Source organism: Leptonychotes weddellii, chromosome 9 (genome assembly GCF_054177405.1).
Source record: "Leptonychotes weddellii isolate Sample4059 chromosome 9, ASM5417740v2, whole genome shotgun sequence".
In the NCBI taxonomy this organism is placed as follows: Eukaryota; Metazoa; Chordata; class Mammalia; order Carnivora; family Phocidae; genus Leptonychotes; species Leptonychotes weddellii.
The window spans coordinates 47,540,634-47,559,224 of NC_138377.1; the positions used below are offsets into that span (position 1 = coordinate 47,540,634).

The following is an 18,591-nucleotide window of genomic DNA, read 5'->3' on the forward strand; positions in this document are numbered from 1 at the left end:
TTAGGGTGTTTTTTTTAGAGAGGGAAAAAGAATGAGAGAGAGCGCCCAAGCGAGCAAGAGGAGAGGGGCAGAGAGAGACTCTTAAGCAGTCTCCACAACCAGCACAAAGCCGAAACAGGGCTCAATCTCTCAACCCCGAGATCACAACCGGAGCCTAAATCAAGAGTGTGATGCTTAATCAACTGAGCCATCCAGGCGCCCCTCTTTAGCCTTTAAAATGAAAGAAATCCTGTCATATTCTATATGGATGAACCTTGAGGACATTATGCTAAGTGAAGTAAGCCAGTCACAAAAAAAGACACTGTATGATTCTACTTATATGAGGTATCTAGAGTAATCAAATTCATAGAAACAAAATAGAATGCAGTTACCAGGGAATGCAGTGAGGGAGAAAAGGGGAGCTGTTTAATGAGTACAGTTTCAGATTGGTAAAATGAAAAGTTCTGGTAATCTGTTTACAACCATGTGAATATACTTAACACTACTGAACTATACACTTAAAACAGTTAAGGTAAATTTTATGTTATGTGGCTTTTATCACAAAAAAAAAGTAAGACAACAGCTTAATTATAAGTAAATTAGGAAATATAAAGTACAAAAGACCAGGAATTAGAATTTGCAAATCCTTTTTTTTTTTTTTAAGATTTTATTTATTTGAGAGAGACAGAGATAGAGAGCACAAACAGGGAGAAGAGAGAGAAGCAACCTCCCCGATGAGCAGGGAGCCCAACATGGGGCTCGATCCCAGAACCCTGGGATCATGACCTGGGCCAAAGGCAGATGCTTAACTGACTAAGCCCCCCCGGTACCCATCCAAATCCTTCTTTCATCATGAGATATAGTACAGTAAATATTAGAATGAACAGGGCTAAGGGGAGTGAGTCTAAGTTCTCTCCCTTAATAGCATGTGATCCTACATCAGTCTTACTTTCCTCACTTCTAAATTAGGGACTAACAATATTTGCATAGGGCTGTTGAGAACATCAGATGAGATAAAAGCATGTGGAAGTCTATAAATTCACATAAATCAAAGTATCACTGCAAACAAATTCCTCAAATAGCATTTTCCAATCCTGATGTTATACTTCAAAATAACTGAGGAGGGTGCCTGGGTGGCTCAGTCGTTAAACATCTGCCTTCGGCTTGGGTCGTGATCCCAGGGTCCTGGGATCGAGCCCCTCACTGGGCTCCCTGATCAGCGGGAAGCCTGCTTCTTCCTCTCCAACTCCCCCTGCTTGTATTCCAACTCTCACTATCTCTCTGTCAAATAAATAAAATCTTTTAAAATAAAAATAAAATAACTGAGGAAAAGACAAAAGAATTTTTTTTTAAGATTTTATTTATTTATTTATTTAACAGAGAGATAGAGCACAAGTAGGCAGAGTGGCAGGCAGAGGGAGAAGCAGGCTCTCTGCTGAGCAGGGAGCCAGACGTGGGGCTCGATCCCAGGACCCCAGGATCATGACCTGAGCTGAAGGTAGCCACTTAACCGACTGAGCCACCCAGGTGTCCTGACAGAAGAATTTTTGCAGAAGTTTTAAAAGGAGGAAAAAAGCTGTTGACCTTGACTCCATAAAACCAGCAGACAACAGAGTTTATCTGGAGGTCTATCTTATTTCTTGATTTTTCAATTTTAGACATTTTTTGCTCTTACTAGGTTCCTGATCTCAGGGTGGTGAGTTTGAGCCCTATGTTAAGCATTCAGATTACTTAAAAAAAAAAAAAAAAAGGTTTTGAAGGAATCTTTTCATTGTTTCCTAGCACAGGGTGTTGCTTTTTTTTTTTTTTTGAAGATCTATTCATTTGAGAGAGAGCTTGCGCACTAGCACAGAGGGGAGGGGCTGAAGGAGAGGGAGGGAGGGAAGAAGAGAGAGTCCCAAGCCAACTTTACCCTGAACGCAGAGCCCAACACAGGGCTCAATCCCACAACCCCAAGATCACAACCTGAGTTGAAACCAAGAGTTGGACGCTTAACCGACTGTGTCACCCAGGCGCCCCTAGGGTGTTGCTATTGAGAAAACTCCTCTATTTGAGACCTGTTTTTCTCCATGGTAGCTTTTAATCCAGGTGTTCTGAAATTCCAAAATGATGAGCCTTAGGGTAAGTCTTTTCTACTCATTCTGCTGGCATTCATTCAGAAGGCCTATTTTACTCTAGATATTTACATCATTCAATTCTTATATTCCATATTTATCATTTATGTAATAATTTTCTTCCCTTGGTTTTCTATCTTATCTTTGTTGAACTCACATTACTCAGTTGTTGGACCTCCTGGACTGATCCTCTACTTTTCTTACCCTATGACTCATTCTACTCTGAGTGATCACTTTTACTAGATTTTTAATATATGAATCAAAATTTTAATTCCCTTTTTTTACTCTGAATAATCCATTTTACAGTCTCCTATTCCTGTTTCACTGGTGCAGTATCTCCTATGTCTCTATAAATCACTTTAAATTTTCTTCTGTTCTCAGCACTGTCTCTTCTGAGTATTTTTTGACTATTTGTTTTGGTCTCTCAAGTAGAGTGATCTTCAAACTGCTGTTCAAGAAGTGTGAGGCATCACACAAAATCAGAAGCTACATAAAGCTTGAACACTGTGAACCTCAGTGCAGGATGGCATTCTATTGAGGGGGAACTCACTAAATGTCAGGGCTTTACATCATTTCCCTGGTGTTAAGTTTTCCCAAAGAAGAATGTTTCAACCTAAAAATATATACAGAAGGCAGTAAGCATTCTGGGACAAAGAAGAAAAACAGGGCTAGTGATCTCACCATTCAGTATGTACACTTTCATTCAATTTTCCATTTTCATCAAGACCCTTCACCCCTGTCCCAACTCCCATCAGCTGTGTCAAAACTTCTCTTGTTCCACCCTTTTCAAATAATAAACATCTAGTTTTTTGCCAGTTATATTATATGGAGAAGGAAAATGGAGGGTCTAATCTACTCCAGACTTCCAACCAATTCTAGAATTTTTAGCTCCACTCAGCATTCTCACTTTCAGAGGCACGTGGTAACCAATATTCCTGAGCCTTTCTGGAGTTTTGTGGGACAACTCCTCATATTTCTTATTAACTTCCCTCTCTGCAGGCAAAGAACTGAATGCAGAAAAATGAAAACCTAAGTTCATCAGTTAAATCCAGTCCATCTTTTTTCTTCCAAAACGTTTTAATTCTCATGTTGATACTTCCTCTTCTGTCCTTTGTCCTCTAGGGTTTACACGATATTATTTCATTTTTATGTTATCTTATTTTTTATTTTACTGAAATTAGGTTTACAAATTATGCTAAACCCTGTTCATTTAGTATTTTTTTTTTTTTTTAAATCTCTAGGGGCGCCTGGGTGGCTCAGTCGATTAAGCGTCTGCCTTCGGCTCAGATCATGATCCCAGGGGCCTGGGATCGAGCCCCGCATCGGGCTTCCCGCTCAGCGGGAAGCCTGCTTCTCCCTCTCCCTCTGCCTGCCACTCTGCCTACTTGAGCTCTCTATCTCTGTCAAATAAATAAATAAAATCTTAAAAAAAAAAAATCTCTAACCAATATCATTTCCTTGTGTAATAATATTCATTCAAAAGATATTTAGTGAGCAACTTCTGTGTGTCAGATACTGTCTTAAGCACTGGAAATTTAACTGTGAACAAAACAAAGTCCTTACTCTCAAGGAGCTGACATTTTAGTTGAAGAATACAGTCATTTCTTTCTTTTTTTTTTTTTTTAAAGATTTTATTTATCTGACAGAGAGAGCACAAGCAGAGGGAGAGAGAGAGGGAGAAGCAGGCTCCCCACTGAGCAAGAAGCCCGATGTGCGACTTGATCCCAGGACCCTGGGATCATGACCCGGGCCAAAGGCAGCCGCTTAACCGACTGAGCCACCCAGGTGTCTCAAAGAATACGGACATTTCTTAAAAAAAAAAAAAAAGTATGTCTACAATATGTACAAGATACTAAGTGCTAAGGGGAAAAAAAAAAAAAGAGAGGATGATGTAGTAAGTCAATTATACAGATATGTAGAGCAAGAAAATTCCAGGCAGCAGAAAGAGCAGTTCTGAGACAAGTCCTTGTTTAGCGCATTCACAGAAACACAGATAAGCAAGAAGGGCAATACGCTGGATTTGCTTAAATATCCCTCAATTTGGTTTGAGTCCTTCCTAATATTTGGCTTTACTAAGTACATCACAGTACATCTTCTCATGTAAATACCCATTTTTGAAAAGCTATTTTTTTGGGTTATATTCTCAAATTTCAATATGCTAACATGTAGCATAAACCTTAAAATTAAGTATATTTTGACCTACCAATAACACTTGTAGAATTTTCTCTTAAAGAAATAATGAGGAATCCACAGGCAACTATTAGAAGGATTAGACTAACAAAGTTGCCAGATAAAAGAGAAATACATAAAAAGTGACATTTCTATAGTTAGAAATAATTCTTTTTAAAGTCCATTTTAGGGGACGCCTGGGTGGCTCAGTCGGTTAAGCGTCTGCCTTCAGCTCAGGTCATGATCCCAGGGTCCTGGGATCGAGTCCCGCATCGGGCTCCCTGCTCCGCGGGGAGCCTGCTTCTCCCTCTGCCTCTGCCTCTCTCTCTCTATCTCTCATGAATAAATAAATAAAATCTTTAAAAAAAAAAAATAAAGTCCATTTTAAAGAATTAATCATGAACAAGGGTGTTCACTGCAGCATTTTTCCCAGGAAAATAATCATCTGTTGGTTCACCATGCAGTCCAGTCCATACCACTCCAAATAAAAATACTAATTTCTCATAATGAACTAGTTGCCACAACCAATGGTAAGTCTTTATCCTTATATTTCTATTAAGTCTCCATTTCTTTCTTAAAATTCTTTACATCTCCAAGAAGCAAATCTATTATGATACCAACCTCCGAATCCCCTTGCCTCATTTATAATCTTGCCTCTTTTCCACTCTCAAAAAGTATTTGTTTTGTATCTCTACTATAGCACTCCTACAATGGCTGAAATACATAATCATCATTGGTCCTCCTCCTTCCCTTGGTCATAATGGATAAAATATCTCTGCTCCTAGCAAAGGTCACACCCTGAACTCATGAATTGATCATTTCTCCCACCCATCTTCTCAAGAATGGTGGATCTTAAATTATCTTTACTCTCCACTTAGCAGTTTCTCTCAGTGTCTTAAATCACTTCCAATAGCATTCAAACATGTAGATGTTTTTCTTCTTCTTCTATATAATTTGTAACATATATACGACAATTCAGCTTAAAAACAAATAAAGGGTAATCAATCATAACCTATGTTAAGGATCTGGATTTTGGAGGCGCCTGGATGGCTCAGTCGTTAAACGTCTGCCTTTGGCTCAAGTCATGATCCCGGGTTCCTGGGATCCAGCCTCCCATGAGGCTCCCTGCTCAGCAGGAAGCCTGCTTCTCCCTCTCCCACTCCCCCTGCTTGTGCTCCCTCTCTTGCTGTGTCTCTCTCTGTCAAATAAATAAATAAAATCTTTACAAAAAAATGTTTTTAAAAATTAAAAAAAAAGGATCTGGATTTTGTTTTAAGGACAAAGCCAATGAAGTTGTACAAGCTTCTTATCTCTACTTCTGTAACCTCTATTTCCTCTTCAATTTGGTTTCATCACTCTCTAAAATTTGCCAAGGTTACAATCTTCTTGTTCAGTAAGTCCAATTAAACATTTCCTAATTCATCTTCCTGATCTACTCCTTACAGCATCCAACAGTAATGATGACTTTCTACTTGAAAGGTTCTCCTTTTCTTGCCTTTTCTGACATATCACATTCACCTAGCTTTCCTCCTACCATTCTGAAGAATTTTTTTTTCTTCACAACAGTCCTTTAAGAATTGGTAGCACCCAAGATTTTGTCCTCAACTCTCTCCTTTTCTCAACCGACACTCTCCTTGGGCTGATAATGTTCTTCCATTTGATATATTTCCTTCACTTGGCTTCCAAGTCACACCATCACCTCTTTCTATCTCACAATCACTCTTCCTCCTGAGCACTAGTCTCCTCAGGCACTTGATCTTTCTTTCAAGGTCATCTATCCCTCTCTATCTCCATTAACTCCCAATCTCACACGGTTTTAAATACAAATACTAATTATATGCCAGCTCCCAAATTCTATCTCCAGCCCTTTTTTCCAGACTCCAGATCCATATATCTAACTGCTATTTTTATCATCTACACATACACAACCATTTCAAATTACAAAATGTCCCTAAGTGAACTTCTGATCTCTCCCCCAAAACTTGGCTCTATCCATTGCCTTCCCCATATCTGCTGACAGAAAATCCTCCTTTTAGTTGCTCAGGCCGAAAATCTTGGGAGTCATCCTGAATTATTCTTTCTCTCACACCCAACCACTTTGTTATGGAACCTTTCATATATATTCAGCATCCCACTTCTTACAATTCTCATTCAAACCACTCATCTCTCATCTAGAATACTATTATAGTCTTCTATAACCTTCTACAGATAACCGTCTTCTTCCCTTTTGCTGCACCCCACCCCTACCTCCCTGTCCCCAGTCCATTCTCAGCATAGCAGATAGTATTCTTTCTAAAACATAAATAAGACCATGCCACTCCACTGCTCTATCTCACAGAGTAAAAGTCAATGTCCTTGAAAGGCCTACTGTCCCCCTCCTACCATTTATCTTTTGACCTCATCTTCTCGACTCCTGCCCTCACTCACCCCCAGCCACACTGACATCTTGTTTTCTCTAAAACAGACCATATTCTCCAGCCTTAGAGCCTTTGAATGGCTGTTTCCTCTACCCAAAGTGATCTTCTCCCAGATGCCTTCCTTACCTTCTCCTTTGTTGATATGTCACCTTCTCGGGGTGTCTGACTCTTGATTTCGGCTCAGGTCATGACCTCCGAGTCCTCAGATTGAGCCTGGTGTGGGGCTCTGTGCTCAGCAGAGAGTCTCCTTGAGATTCTCTCCCTCTCCCTCCCAACACCCGCTCCCAAACCCACTCCCTCTTTCTCTCAAATAAATAAATCTTAAAAGGAAGGAAGGGAGGGAGGGAGGGAGGGAAGGAGGGAGGAAGGGAGGGAGGGAGGGAAGGAGGGAGAGGGGGAGGGAGAGAGGAAGAAATACTGGTCACCTTCTCAGTAAGACCTACCTGGGCAATCCTATTTAAAACTGTAACTTGCTCCCATCCCCGGCATACATGATCCCTTTTACCATATTTGATCCCCTTTACCGTCCTCTATTTTTTTTCTTTTAGCCATAATATTATACTATAACATAGCAAATAATTTACTCATTTAGTATACCCAACATAAAAATTAACCATCCCCTTCTTTTTATCCACAGTACTACTGCTATAGTTTAATCATTATCTCCCCACTAGACCAGTATTTTTCAAACTGCAGACTGCTCCAGACCAGCTTTTTCTCTTTTTGCAAATGAAAACTAAAATGGAAAAAAATTTTATCAGAGTGCTTCGCACACAGTAAAGGTATATTCTTTTGTGACATTTGCTGTGATTATACACACACACAAAATTCAATTATTGCATACTGAGTTACATGACACACTGAAGACACTTATTTGTGAAAGAATGAATGAATGAAAGCATGTCATCATATACTGCTATGATTTCAATTACCAGCTATTTGTGATAATCCTGAGACACCATTTATTGAACAAGTATTCTGCTGAATGTCACTTACCCATTTTTAAAAATGGGAACAACAAAACTAAGATTAAATAATTTGTCAAAGGTTATATGGTTAGTAAGGAAGAGAGACAGTCCCATGCTAACCCATGCTAACACCAAAACTCTCCCCATTCTCTAAAAACTTCTGCAGCCAAGAAATTCTATTTTTGTTGAAGTTTGGTTTTGTTTTGTTTTCCAGTTCAGCTCCTTTCCACTTTCAAGGCCTTAGTGTACTCAGTTTCCTCCATCTGGAATACTCTCCTACCCCTATACCCCATCCCCACTTAGAACCCTCAATCTAGCTGAAGCCTCATTCCTCTGTGTGTGAAGTTTAAACATCACTTCCTAAAAAGTTTTCCCATACACTCCAAATTAGTTAGCTTCCCTCAATGATGCTTCCACAGCATTCTGTCTTTTTCTCCATAGCACAAATCACATTTGTGGTACTTGTTTGATATCATCTTTCCTACTAGATTACAAGTTTCTTGTGAGTAAGGACCAGATCTACCAATACACAGGGATAGAGTACACCGGGAGGACTAGTACTACACACTCAATTCATTGAATAATAAATAAATAGCATCAGAGTCCTTAGTCCCCCCAGACTAAAAACTAATATATTATTTTCATAGCCACATGAGAAGTTGTATAATAAAGTACTTGGGCTTTAGGGGCGCCTGGGTGGCTTAGATAGTTATCATGATCCCAGGGTCCTGGGATGGAGTCCCGCATCAGGCTCCCTGCTCAGCAGGGAGCCTGCTTCTCCCTCTCCCTCTACTGTTCTCCCTGCTTGTGCTCTCTCACTCTCTCTGTCAAAAAATAAATAAAATCATTAAAAAAAAATAAATAAAGTACTTGGGCTTTAGAGTCGGACAGAACTGAATTAAAGATCTGGCCCAGTTACTCATTAGGGAACACTGAGCAAGATACTTAACCTCTCTAAGCCTCATTCACAAAATAATCACAAATACCTTGCCATAAAGATTAACTATCCTCTTCACTCACACTGCTATTACTATAGTTTAAGTAATTATCATCTCCCCTCTTTTTTTTTTTTTAAAGTTTATTTAAGCAATCTCCACACTCAACATGGGGCTCTAACTCACAACCCAGAGATCAAGAGCTGCAGGCTTTACTGACTGAGCCAGCCAGTCAGGAGTCCCTATTTTATATCCCCTCTTGAGTAATGTTTTTCAATTTTCAGACTGCTTCAAATCAGCTCCTCATTTTTTTTAATGGAAAAATACAGAATTGAAAACAATATATCAGAGTTCACGCACACATTGAGGGCATATTGTTGAAATACATACAGAATGCAACTGGTGTTTATTGGGATGCAATATTACATGTACAACCTATTATGGGTCGCAGTCAAAAAATTTGAAAAATACTGCTACACTACTGCTACAGATAAATAAATAAATTAATTATTAATAAATTAATATTACTATAATATTAAATACAGAACAGAGGCCATGGTTTTATTCACTACTGTGTTCCTAGAACCTAAAACAGTGTCTAGTATATAATAGCACACTAAATCTCTGTTGAAAAAGTGAGTGACAAATCTGGCCCCAACTTAACTTTTCAAACATACTAATCCTACAGTATTCCTCCTCATTGCTATTTACAGAGCCCAATGTAGTTTTCATGTCCAAACCTTGGCTTACTCTATTCTCTTAGACTAACAAAACTTTCCTCCTTTTCTCAAACAATGCCTTTTTACTACATTTCACTTTCTTAAAAAATCTTATTAGAGGCCCAAAGTCCACAAGCATGAAAGGAAACATGGTAAATTATAATGTGACTATGTAGTACATTAAAAAATACAGTTCTATATCATACATTCAACTTTTAGTTCAGTTATAGCATACATTAAACATTTCACTAACAATTTAGCATGCCATCTTAAAATTTAAAAGGTCTTTTGGAGGATCACTTAACCCATACTTAATTAAAAATGTGAAGTCTAATTTAATACCTCTCTCTTAACTCCCTGTAGGCACTCAAAATCACACCATGTATTATTCTTTTCATAAACAGAGCAACACAAAAATATCTAAAGTCATCACTAAGGACTAAAAAGTCAGTAATCTGAGTATTGCAAATCAACTAGCTTTGCAATCTACAAGTTACTCTGTTCCTCATCCACAGATAAGTCAATTTGAAGACACAAGTTGTTAAGAAGAGACTATCACAACCACTGGTTTTGGCAACTGTTTTAGAGGCTAAGAAGAATGTTCACAGATTGACCTTTTTAATTTCCACATATTAAACACTTAATATGTTCCAGAAACTTAACTTTATATACATATATTTACATAAATGACTGCATCACCTCCAAGTCTTTGGGGGAAAAAAAAAATCACCATTCGACTGGAACTACTACTTTCTTTCTCCTTTTGACTATTTTTCACACACACACACAAAATCCTATGTTTCATGCAGATTAGTTATTAACATACCAGAAAAGGTTCTGTTCTTTTCCTTATTTATTTTTTAAGATTTTTAAATAATCTCTACACCAGATGTGGGGCTTGAACTCATAACCCCGAGATCAAAAGTCACGTGCTCTATTGACTGAGGTGGCCAGGTGCCCATTCTTTCTCTTTATGACATACGTGTACACACACCTTTTATAATTTGATTTATAAAATTCTTTTTCTTACTCAACTATAGGTAAGCAAGCAAAAATATTACCAAATACTCTGACACTACAAAAACCCTGTTTTTCAATTCTCACTTCAAGTATCTCATACCACCTACTAATTAGGCATCTTTGGTCAACCCCTAATTATTCCAAAGTTCACAGTCTAGGAACGAGAGTTCTTTAGCACAACTCCTTTCATTCACTTTATCCCTACCAGAAGCTGAACAGTGGAAAGTTCCAACTTGTGCAACTCTAGAATGAGGTTATAAATGGGAGGGGTGAGGGGGGTACCTGACAGTTGTTTTTTTCAATCCACTTAAGGTCCCAGAGAGACCAAAACACTTAAGTTCCAACCTGAGCTTCATACTTCCCTGTATAAAATGTGTTTTCTTAAGCTTCAACCTTTCCAGCTGTAAAAAAAAGTTTAAAGTATTTCTGAACAGACTGGATCAGTTGCCAAATAACCTCAAGTCCTTAAAGAGAAGGCAACAAGAACATCAAACTAAAAACAATTTAATCGGCATAAAATAATATAGTATTGTAAGATCATCAATAACACATTAAGAGCAGTACGACTTAATTAAAGATGTGATTTCAGAGCGAGAAAAACACCAGTGCTGGTTTCTGATTACGAAAGGTAAATACTGTTTTTAAATAGGTGTCTTTAAAAGATCCTACTAGGATCTTTAATGTCTGATTTTTCTGATTATGCTATGCTGCCAAAAGCTCTGGCTGATCTTTGGGGTGCTGTGACTCAGTGTCCCAACAGTGTGGCTTGTGTAGTCGGAACGCGGAACGTGCCACTACATGGCGCCTACAAGCTTTTAACAGAATTTGAATTCTCTCAATCCTCTGACGGCTACTATTGAGCCCCTTCCACTTCCAGTCGTCCCAGCACACTGGTTTCCAGCTCTTGGGAAACCTAGGGCTTCACACTTAACCCCCAAAACGCTTCCTAAGTCACCGTGGAGGCCCGCATTTCCCCGCCCTTCTTCATGAGGCGCACTCGTCAGAGAAACGTTTGGTCTAAGAAAAGTAATCTCGCCCTGCTCCACCCAACAGGTGGGAAGGAGAAAGGAATGGACAGCTGGGAGCCGAGGCCAGGCCAGGCCTCAAACAGGGCGGCTGAGGGAGGCCGCAACCCCAGTGCGGCCTGAAACAAGGCAGGCCCCATCCTGCCCCGCCAATCAACCCCCGCACCCCGCCCGGCCAATTCCAAGACGCCCGCCCCGGCTGACCTGACGACGGATGCCACTCAATGCCATGAGCCGCAGTCTGGGCCAACCGAGCCGAAGATGGCACTTCCACCGTCTCCGTCCCACAGACTCCGCAGCAGCCGCCACCAGCACCAGGGCCGCCTCGTCGAGAGCACGGCGCGCATGCGTCGGTGCCCCGGAGGCGAAGGAATCACGTGGTAACGCTGCGCGCAGGCCTCGCCCTCCGCGGGATCCTGGGGGGAGGGGGGAGGGGCAGTTGGCCCCGCCCCTTCTCCGCCCGGTCTCCGCCCGGTCTCCGCCCCGCGGCCGCCGCCGAAGACCCGGCAGCTGCTCCTGCTGTTTTCTCCCCGCTGTGGGGACTTTCTAAGCCAAAAGACAGTGTTTAGGGCCTTTTACATCCTTGATCTTAAACACAGCGCTCCACCCCTCCAAAGGAAAATATTGTCTTTCGGAGCAAATCTAAGGTTTTCCCAACAATTGCCCAGCTTTTACCCCTTTACCTACTAAACATGAACAGAAATTCAGCCTTAAATCTCTACTTCAGGATGATACAGACTCTGGGTCCTCTCAGGTTTCCTCAAGAGGAAACAGTAAAAAAAAAAAAAAGGAAACAATAGAGGAAACAAGTTAGGGGCTTGGGGAATTGATCATTAAAGGGTTATATGAAATTATCCTCTGGACAAATGAAGGCTGCTTACATTGACAGTATTAGCAGTCCTTTTCAGTTACATTCCCAACCTCACTTTAAAAAAAATTTTTTTTTTTTTCCGAATCTGGCCTCTCTCCTATTTCCGCGACAAGGTTCCTGAGTTCACCCACCACTTGCCATGCAATCTCTGTTGAAGGTTCAGTAGTATCACAATTGGGTTGCGAGTTCCTCCTTTGGAATCTGATTCCAAAAATATATATATATTTTTTAAAGATTTTATTTATTTGACAGGGAGAGACATAGTGAGAGAGGGAACACAAGTAGGGAGAGTGGGAGAGGGAGAAGAAGGTTTCCAGCAGAGCAGGGAGCCCAATGCGGGGCTCAATCGCAGGACCCTGGGATCATGACCTGAGCTGAAGGCAGACTCTTAAGGACTGAGCCACCCAGGCACCCCTGATTCCAAAAATATTTCTCTGCAAGATGATGTTTCCTATCTACAATGCTGTTAATCATAAATCCTCTCAATAGCACCTTTGCTTTCAAATATCAAAATCAGGGGCGTTTGGCTAGCTCAGTCAGAGGAGCCTGCTACTCTTTAACTCAGGGTAGTGAGTTTGAGCCCCAATTTGGATGTAGAGATTACTTAAATGAATAAATAAACCCTTAAAAAAATCAGTCTTCTTACTGACTGCATTTCACTTTCATCAAACTGCATGTAGTTGCAGCTTTCCCTTTCCATTGCTTCTACTATTGAAGCTAACTTTTGGATTCTCAGGGCAGCTATGCTTTTTACTGGTTTAATCAGCAACTTTTAGATGTTTACTATGGGAAGGAAAGTTAAGGGAGTAATCTATTAGGAACTGGCTCTAATTGCCATGCTGCCTTCACTCCTTTTCTGGTTCTTCCAATCTTTCCTAAACTTATTTCAAATTCTTCATCAGTAAGTAAAATTAGCTCTGAGATCCCATCCCCCTCCTATAGCCATTTTATAAAAATCTATCTACTTCTTCATCTTTATTCACTGTAGATTCATTGTTTCCCTTTAGTTTTCTACATCTTACCTTTCCAGAGAGTGCTCTAGCTCCCACTCTCCTGCTTGAAAATCTCCACTAGTTTTCCTCCATAAATCTCTTGCCATTATGGCATCTACTTTTTGGGGGACCCAGACTAACATAAAAACTAACCAACATAAATGTGAAATTTAATGCAATGTTTTTTGTCCTAATTGATTCCATCACCTTCCATATATCAGTGACTTATGCAGTGGACATTTTTAATTTTTTTTAGCATATGAAACCCCTCCCTCTGGGACATCCCCACTTTCTGAAGTAGAGAGCCTATACCTCATTGTAGAAGCTGAAACTACCTGATACTTTCTTAGTCCCCCTCCACCACCACACACACACACACACACACACACACACACACTCTTAGCGATATGAACACAGGGCTCGTAGGGCCAACATCCAGTGTGGCAGTGTGTGGTATCAGTGGGGTGATGTGGTGGCTCTCTTCTGTAATACTAGCAGGCTAGTGGACTAGCTCTGCAATGCAAGGTGGACATTCTTATTAGCTAGTTAGCTTCCCAGTCTCATAAAACTGGGACACCAGATCTTTTTTATAAACCTTTCTTCTGTTTAAATTAGTCATATATAGTTAGTTAGTTGTATTTGCTAGTAAATAAGAATTGTGAAACAAGTTCCAAGAACAGTTGCAGATAACAGACGGTCAGGGAAATAGAAACAAGTTGGATTAGTCCTAACCAGGGCTGAGAAAACAGTAAAAACCCAGCTGGTACCAACAGAAGTCCTTCTGGGGTTTATGGAACACAGTGCATACAGTACACATATGGTAAAAAATGATTAACTGTAGTCATCTAGAATGATTTGACCATGGAAGGCAAAGGTTTAGGCAGAAGTGTGGGTGGAATTTTATTTATAATAACACTGGACAGCTTAAAAGAGAATGACATAAGATCAGATTTCTAAATTCCTGAAGTAGGAACCAAAAATTAAGGACTTCCTCTGATAGTAACAGAAGAATTTATTCTTTGCAGCCATGGGGCTAAAAGAGCCAAACACACTCAAAGTTGGGGCCCATGTTGCTAAATTACAATGTCAGTTGATTCCATAGTCTTGTCAGAAATCTTCTATGAAGATTAAGGCATTGTTCAGGAAAGAGCAGAACCAAAGAAGTGAAATGGGCATGTGGTAGAATTCAAATAACTTGAATACCCTTAACTCATTACCTTTCCCTGAGCTCCATTCATCAAACAAAAGCAGCCCCTACTCACTGAACTGAAAAGACTGTTTCTGCCTTAATGGAAATCTATAGAGATCTCTCCTAATCTGTGGAGGCTTCACCTTGCATGAAGAGGCTAATTTTTCTTACTCCCCATTCCCAACACTTATCATTTTTTCTAAACTTATAACAGAATCGGATTTCAGCATATTCTGGACGCCAATTATAACCTCAAACTTGTATAGCAAGACTTACATAGCAAGACAGTTGAAACGTTACAAATTTATGTTGACAAAAATATGGAGAATGCATGAGAAAATTCACTGAGTGCTAGACTGAGAAGGAAATGATTTTAAAGTATATATATGTAATATACATTATATATATTTGTAATATTACATATTAACATATACATATAAATATGTATAAATTCAATATGCTAGCTTAAACAGTCAAGAATGGTTCGAACAGTTTGTTCTGTAGGAGTGTTGGCATGAACTATTCATGAACAACTTTCCACTCACCTTAACTATGTATCCTAAGAGTGCCAGGTACACTCCCTTTGCCAAGATTTAAGAAATACACAGGTGAAGGGACAGTCAGCATCTTTGGAAAGTACTACAATCTCCAACTTATAATGTTTCAACTTAACAATTTTTCAACTTCAAAGTGGTGCAAGAGTGATTAAGCACACAGCCACTCAATCACAAGGGTAAACAACCAATACAGTTAAAACCATTCTGTACCCATACAACCATTCTGTTTTTCACTTTCAGTACAGTATTAAATAAATTTCATAAGATATTTAACACTTTATTATAAAATAGGCTTTGTGTTAGATGATTTGCCCAACTATAGGCTGATGTAAGTGTTCTGAGCATGTTTAAGTTAGATTCGGCTAAGCTATGATGTTTGGTAGGTTAGGTGTATTAAATGCATTTTTTTTCTTTCTTTTTTTACGATTTTATTCACTTATTTGAGAGCGAGAGAGAGAGTGCACAAGCAGGGGGCGCTGCAGGCAGAGAGAGAGGGAGAAGCAGGCTCCCTGCTCAGGGGCTCAATCCCAGGACCCCAGGATCAGGACTCAAGCTGGGAAGGCAGACGCTTAACAGACTGAGCCACCTGGGCATCCCTCCTTAGTTCTTTCAATCAGTGATCAGTCTCCAATTCTTTGCTGACTTCTGGGTTGATAACAATTCTTGATAACAGAGTGCTAGACTTCTGAGTGCTCAGTATCAGTAAGTTACTAAAATACAGGAAATCTTTAAGGCTTGGGACTCTGTTACATAATGAGTATTTTTTTATAATAAAAGCACAGAGATTATGTAAAATCCTCACATTAATAGTAGTGATTATATTTACTGTACTTTTTTTTTTTAAGATTTTATTTATTTATTCGAGAGCAAGAAAACCCAAGAGCAGGGGGAGGGGCAGAGGGAGAGGGAGAAGCAGACTCCCCACTGAGCAGGGAGCCTATACAAGGCTCAATCCCAGGACCCTGAGTTCATGATCTGAGGCAAAGGCAGACACTTAACCAACTGAGCCACCCAGGTGCTCCTTTACTGTACTTTTTGAATGCAAAATTCATAGTATATACATTTAAAAAAAAAAAGGATAATTAAGCTTATACATAAAGTAATGGTCTTCTGCCTTTGAAATTTAAAATTTACATTCCATATATTCAACAATCAATCAATGCAAATTTAGTAGGCACATTTGCAATGACACAAGAACAATGGTCAAAATTAATAAAACTTGGAATCTGTAACTATTGTTTCAATGGTGCATATCATTAAGGGTTAAAGCAAAATTTAATGATGATTTCAGATTTACAACTGAGGTCAAAAGAGTCTAAACCAGGTGCTGACAAACTACGCAAGAGGTCTGTTTTTGTTTGACCTAAGCTAAGAATGTATTATACATTTTTAAAGGGTTATGAAAACACAAAAACAAAAAAAACACAAAAAACAAAGAATATGCCACAATCTGTAGCTTAACAAAGCCAAAAATATTTACTTTTTGGTCCTTTACTTCAGATCTAAACTATAAAAACATAATAAAATACACTTAGAAGAAAAGATAAAGCATTTAAAAAAAGCATGTATGTAACTATGAATATATGTTACAGTACCTACAAACAGAAAAAGTAACCAAGTCTTTACTTTCCATTAAGCTTAGCTTCAAATTGCTGTAAAACCCCTTTTATTGCACAGCAGTCCTGGAGTAATACAAAGAATCACAATTTAAAATGAAGCCAAATACATCAGAAAACCACTCAGTGACACAAGAAATGAAAAAGAATGAGGATAGTTCACAACTGTAATAAAGTGATCATTGAGTAAACTATGACACAGAACCATAGATTTTTAGAACAAGATAGAACCTTAAAAATCACCTAGTCTAGTCCTCACATTTTAGAGATTGGAACACTGAGACCTAGACCTGGCAAGTGACTTGCCCAAGGTCACATGGCTAATTTCCTCTAAAGCTAGAACTATAACCCAGGTCTATTGTTAGGTCAATAGAGATAGGTCATTATTATATCAAGTATACCAAATGAAGGTCAATATTATAATATATATATTTTTTATTTTAACATATTTGGAAGGTGGAAAAATAGGACACCTCTCACACATCTACAGAAATAAATCCTTTTATTTTTATAACATTCCTTTTCTTTTTATGATGCATACAGTACTTATAGCCCAAGAATTCTGAGAAAAGCTATAGAAGACCTGGCACTATTTTTGAGAATTACACAACTGGGCAGCAAAATAACACCTTTATAAATGTTGGGACATATAGAAATAAAATTTAGTGTTTGCACACAAAAATAGGTAAGTTACATTCAACACGTTTTCTTTAACGTGCATTTAAAATGTTTAAGCATTAAACTTTGGTCATCATGCTTCATTATAACTTGTTAAATTTCACAATGATGTAGATGATTTAACCCAAATGGTAAGCATATATATCACATTAACACAATAGCAAAAGCAAGCTAATACTGCACAATCATATTAGCAGACTGATTTCAGAAATACATGTTTTTCACAAATAGCACACAACAGTTAGTTTGTGATAACATAGTTCAATGACTTTTCTTTCATTTCATAAAATAAGGCTGAGTAATGAGACATAGCAGAACATGATTACATAATAAAAAGTATATTTTTAATTACAAATCTAATTGTACATACAGGGCAATGAATTGTGGTTTCTTATAGAATAGTGCAAATGAGCAGGACGTTCCTCAAAAATAATATAATTGGACTCATTCCTTGTACCTCAGATTTCATGAATATTAGGTTATATTAATTATTTTAGGTTTTTGTGTGATGGGTACAAGTGGTAGGGTTGATATAGGGCAGATGTGTATTCATTGGCTGCAAATACAAATAGCCATTGACTTAATTTACCAGATGAGAAGTGCAGGCACTGAAAATGTAACTTTAAAAAAGTTCCATTTGTCATCATGTAAACAATTTTCTTCATCATACTATATTTCATCAAAGATTCATAATTCATTTCATATTGTCATATCGAGCAATTCTTCTAAACTCTTTTTGATATGTGATGGTTGGGATGCAGCCTGATTTAACAGATTCTGACCCATTTGTGCAAAAAGTGCTTTTGATAATTTAGCTGTGGCTGTTCGTATATTTCCTCCAGCTCCAGGCAAAGAGCCACTATTTGTCATGTTCCCTAAGAGATGCCATAAAACAACCAACACTTTCTGTTCTGTGGCATGGGGCTTCCTTTGATAAAGTTCCATAACAATATCTGAAACATAAAAATATAGTAAATAGTGAAGTTTTCAAAAAAATAAATTCAAGTTTGAATAATTAAAAAGCATACAAAATATACTAAGCTTCTTCCCGATGCCATTTGTCATAAAATGTCAGGCATTTTAAAGAAAAGTAGGGTCAGAAACTTTCCTCCCAAAGAAGGTATCTTTAAGTATTAGAATTCTAGGGCGCCTGGGTGGCTCAGTTGGTTAAGCGACTGCCTTCGGCTCAGGTCATGATCCTGGAGTCCCGGGATCGAGTCCCGCATCGGGCTCCCTGCTCAGCGGGGAGTCTGCTTCTCCCTCTGACCCTCCTCCCTCTCATGCTCTCTCTGTCTTTCATTCTCTCTCTCTCAAATAAATAAATAAAATCTTTAAAAAAAAA

The 18,591-nt window shown here is 38.8% G+C and overlaps 2 protein-coding genes across 5 annotated transcripts in view; both read right to left on the reverse strand.

The window, feature by feature from the left end:
* PRPF39 (pre-mRNA processing factor 39) overlaps positions 1–11,709 on the reverse strand; it is a 38,188-nt gene extending 26,479 nt beyond the window's left edge. Inside the window, exon 1 of one of the 2 annotated variants that reach the window (XM_006727107.3) lies at positions 11,551–11,709. The gene's annotated coding sequence lies outside the window, so the exon portion shown is untranslated. Of the gene's footprint in view, positions 1–6,805; positions 7,030–11,550 lie in introns of those variants that run through there. The other variant, XM_081830569.1, reaches the window with a different exon arrangement.
* A 5,347-nt stretch (positions 11,710–17,056) lies between these two features.
* The window catches only part of TOGARAM1 (TOG array regulator of axonemal microtubules 1), an 80,979-nt gene continuing 79,444 nt past the window's right edge, over positions 17,057–18,591 (reverse strand). For 2 of the 3 annotated variants that reach the window (XM_031024573.2, XM_031024598.2), the window contains one exon: positions 17,057–18,202. In XM_031024573.2, coding sequence (XP_030880433.1) covers positions 17,949–18,202 — 254 coding nt within the window. In that variant the 3' untranslated portion in view covers positions 17,057–17,948. The remainder of the gene's footprint in view (positions 18,203–18,591) is intronic. The other variant, XM_081830574.1, reaches the window with a different exon arrangement.